Below are 3,157 nucleotides of genomic sequence, written 5' to 3'. Positions count from 1 at the left end.
ACACACACACACACACACACACACACATACCATACGACAGGCTTTTTCAGTTTCCATCTACCAAATTCACTCGCAAGGCATTGGTCGGCCTGAGGCTTTCGTAGAAAACACTTGCACAAGGTGCAACACAGTAGGATTGAACCCCAAACCATGTGATCGGGAAGCAAACTTCTTACCACATAGACATACCTGCGCCACAATAAGGGCAAAGAGAGGCAGCTGTGAGAAATACTTTTGTAGGCGTTGATCCGACGGACATTCGAAACCACCATTTGTGACCCCATGTTTCTTTTGAAGAATTGTTAAGTTCAAAAAGAAAATGAACAAATTCCGCCTCGAATGGTGGTGGTGGGGAGAAAACAAAACAAAAGACAACACTACAAAACCGAAAACTGACCGGTTCTCCAGGATCCTCATCAGTTTAGCAACAAACCAATACAAACACATTTTACAATATAACTTTTGTTTTAAAACACAGTTAAGAAAACTTATGGGCGATGTTAAGGGGTATCTTGCCAATGCAACAACGACAACAACAATAACAACAACAACGACAACTACAATAATAATGCGTGTAGTTAACAAGTTAAAGATTATGTTTAGCTGGGAGTGTATAAATATTTGTACAAGAGAAAAAAAACAACATTATATACAATAGCAAAGTCGTAAAGGAACAGTATTTGAAATAAACATATCAGAAATAACTGATTCAAGATGGCTTTATTGTTGGGAAACTCGGATGGAATAATATTGTACCATTATGTGCCAAATGTTATAATTATGGTATTTTGATAACACCGGCAGCAATTGCAGCAGTAAAAACAACAACAACAACAACAACGATGGCGACGACGATTATAGCAATAATAAATCCAAGTAAAAAAAATATAAAACAAAACAAAATAAACCTCAGCTCTAATTGAAATATATTATGGTGGATTTGTATAGTTAAATATTTCATAGAAATAATATTTGTATTTCTTAATTTGACTTATAACAATGCAGTCGTTTCTAAGACTCAATTCTTTGTTTATTCGTTCTGTCTGTTTATTTTGATTGGTTTTGGTTGTAAAAAAAGTTAATTCTTGTTATTCCTCCTCCTCCTTTCTATCTTCCTTTCTTTCTATCTTTCTTTCTCCTCTATATTGTGTCGTTTTTCTGTTTTATCCCAGAGAGGAACACCTAGGCGTTGATGAAAACAACGACGGAGAAGATGAGTTGAGACCTCTGACACGAAGCGATTTAGAACTCCAGGTCCTGAAATCAGTGAAACGACGAGAAGAAAGCAACCAGAGCGAAGACCAGAAATTTGAAATGATGGTGAATCGAGAAAAAGGCTTAAAATCGAATCAAAAGAAAGAATTTAAAAAAGAGAGAATTTAAAACCAAGATCAAAGAATTCTAACCCCACCCCTCAACTAAAAAAACATCTCCCCCACAAAACCAAAAACCCCAACAACTCAAAGATGCTCCCCTTTCCAATTTAAGTTTGAAATTTGAAAATCTAGAAATTCATTTCTACTACAGGGACCTGGAATCTTGGGGAAGTGCTATGCTGGTATTTCTTTTATTTGTACTGAAAGGATAAAAAATAAAATTGACCTCGACGGAATTTGAACTCAAAACGTTAAACTGGAAGAAATATTCCGAAGTATTTTGTTCGGCGTGCTAACGACTCTGCCAGATCGCCACCTTACAGAAGTTATCCCTAAATTAAATAATTTCCGTTGTTTTGGTTTCATATTATTATTATTATTATTATTATTATTATTATTATTATTATTATTATTATTATTATTATTATTATTATTATTATTATTATTATTATTATTATTATTATTATTCACTTTGAATTTCTATATTCTTTTTCATTTTTTATAAGAATTTATTTTCAAATTTTCAGTTTGTAGTTTAATTCAGTTTTGATTTCGATTCCAGTTTTGATATAAAAAAAAAAATAATAATTTCATATTTAGTATTGTTGCAGGCATGGTTGTATGGTTAAGAAGTTCGTTTTGCAATCACTTGGTTGTGGGTTCATCCCCCGCCCCGTACGGCTCCTTCAGCAAGTGTCTTCTGCTATAACCCTGTGCCAACCAGTGCCTGCCTTGTGAGTGAAATTTGGTAAACAGAAACTCTGTGGAAGTCCCTCGTATATATTTTAACTAACCTAAAGTTTGCTTATGACCAAATACTGCTTGGTGCTGATATTACTGTAAATTTGGGTTAGATGAGTGCTGAAGAAGGGGAAACAACCCCCGAAATATGGCATATACACTCTAAAAGGCGGCGAGCTGGCAGAAACGTTAGCACTCCGGGCGAAATGTTTAGCGGTATTTCGTTTGCTGTAACGTTCTGAGTTCAAATTTCGCCGAGGTCGACTTTGCCTTTCATCCTTTCGGGGTCAATTAAATAAGTACCAGTTACGCACTGGGGTCGATATAATCGACTTAATCCGTTTGTCTGTCCTTGTTTGTCCCCTCTGTGTGTAGCCTCTTGTGGGCAGTAAAGAAATAAGAGACGTTAGCACGCTGGGCGAAAGTCTTAGCGGTATTTCGTCTGTCTTCACGTTCTGATTTCAAATTCCCCCGCGGTCGACTTTGCCTTTCATCCTTTCGGAGTCGATAAATTAAGTACCAGTTGCGTACTGGTGTCGATCTAATCAACTTTCCCCCTTAAGTATAATTGTACCCTACACAATTATATATCTCTATAAGTGTATTTTTACCTAAAAGGTTTTTATATGCTGGCCACTGATAAAATTCATTAACTTTAATGATTTTATTCTCTAATTATACATGTGCTTTGTTGAGTTCCAGTAAATCTTGTCACATTAAAACACACGCTTCCATGTATTTAGTCGACAACATCTGGCGTTACTTTAAGTTTCATGGTTGCCCGATCTATATGACGGATATGCCGACTTGTAAGGCCTTAAAGTATTTAGTCGAACCAATTGATTCCAGGACTTATTTTTTAATCTGGTAGTTATTCTATAGGTTCTTTTTTGCCGAGCCGCTATCTTACGAGGGCGTAAACAAACCAATACTGGTTTCCGAGCGGTGGTAGGGGACAGACACAATAAAAACACAAAGACACACACACACACACACATACACACACACACACACACACACACACACACACACACACACAC

At 36.2% G+C, this 3,157-nt stretch overlaps 1 protein-coding gene across 1 annotated transcript in view; it reads left to right on the top strand.

The window, feature by feature from the left end:
• Positions 1-3,151, top strand: part of LOC106881024 (coiled-coil domain-containing protein 63) — a 20,894-nt gene extending 17,743 nt beyond the window's left edge. Inside the window, exon 10 of the mRNA XM_014931209.2 lies at positions 1,173-3,151. Within this exon, the coding sequence (XP_014786695.1) occupies positions 1,173-1,383 (211 nt within the window). The 3' untranslated portion in view covers positions 1,384-3,151. The remainder of the gene's footprint in view (positions 1-1,172) is intronic.
• The last annotated feature ends 6 nt before the right edge of the window (positions 3,152-3,157 follow it).

The sequence above is a fragment of the Octopus bimaculoides genome, chromosome 12, assembly GCF_001194135.2.
Source record: "Octopus bimaculoides isolate UCB-OBI-ISO-001 chromosome 12, ASM119413v2, whole genome shotgun sequence".
NCBI classification, from domain to species: Eukaryota; Metazoa; Mollusca; class Cephalopoda; order Octopoda; family Octopodidae; genus Octopus; species Octopus bimaculoides.
Note: the sequence above shows the minus strand (reverse complement) of the source record. Positions and strands in the feature narration are given on the sequence as shown.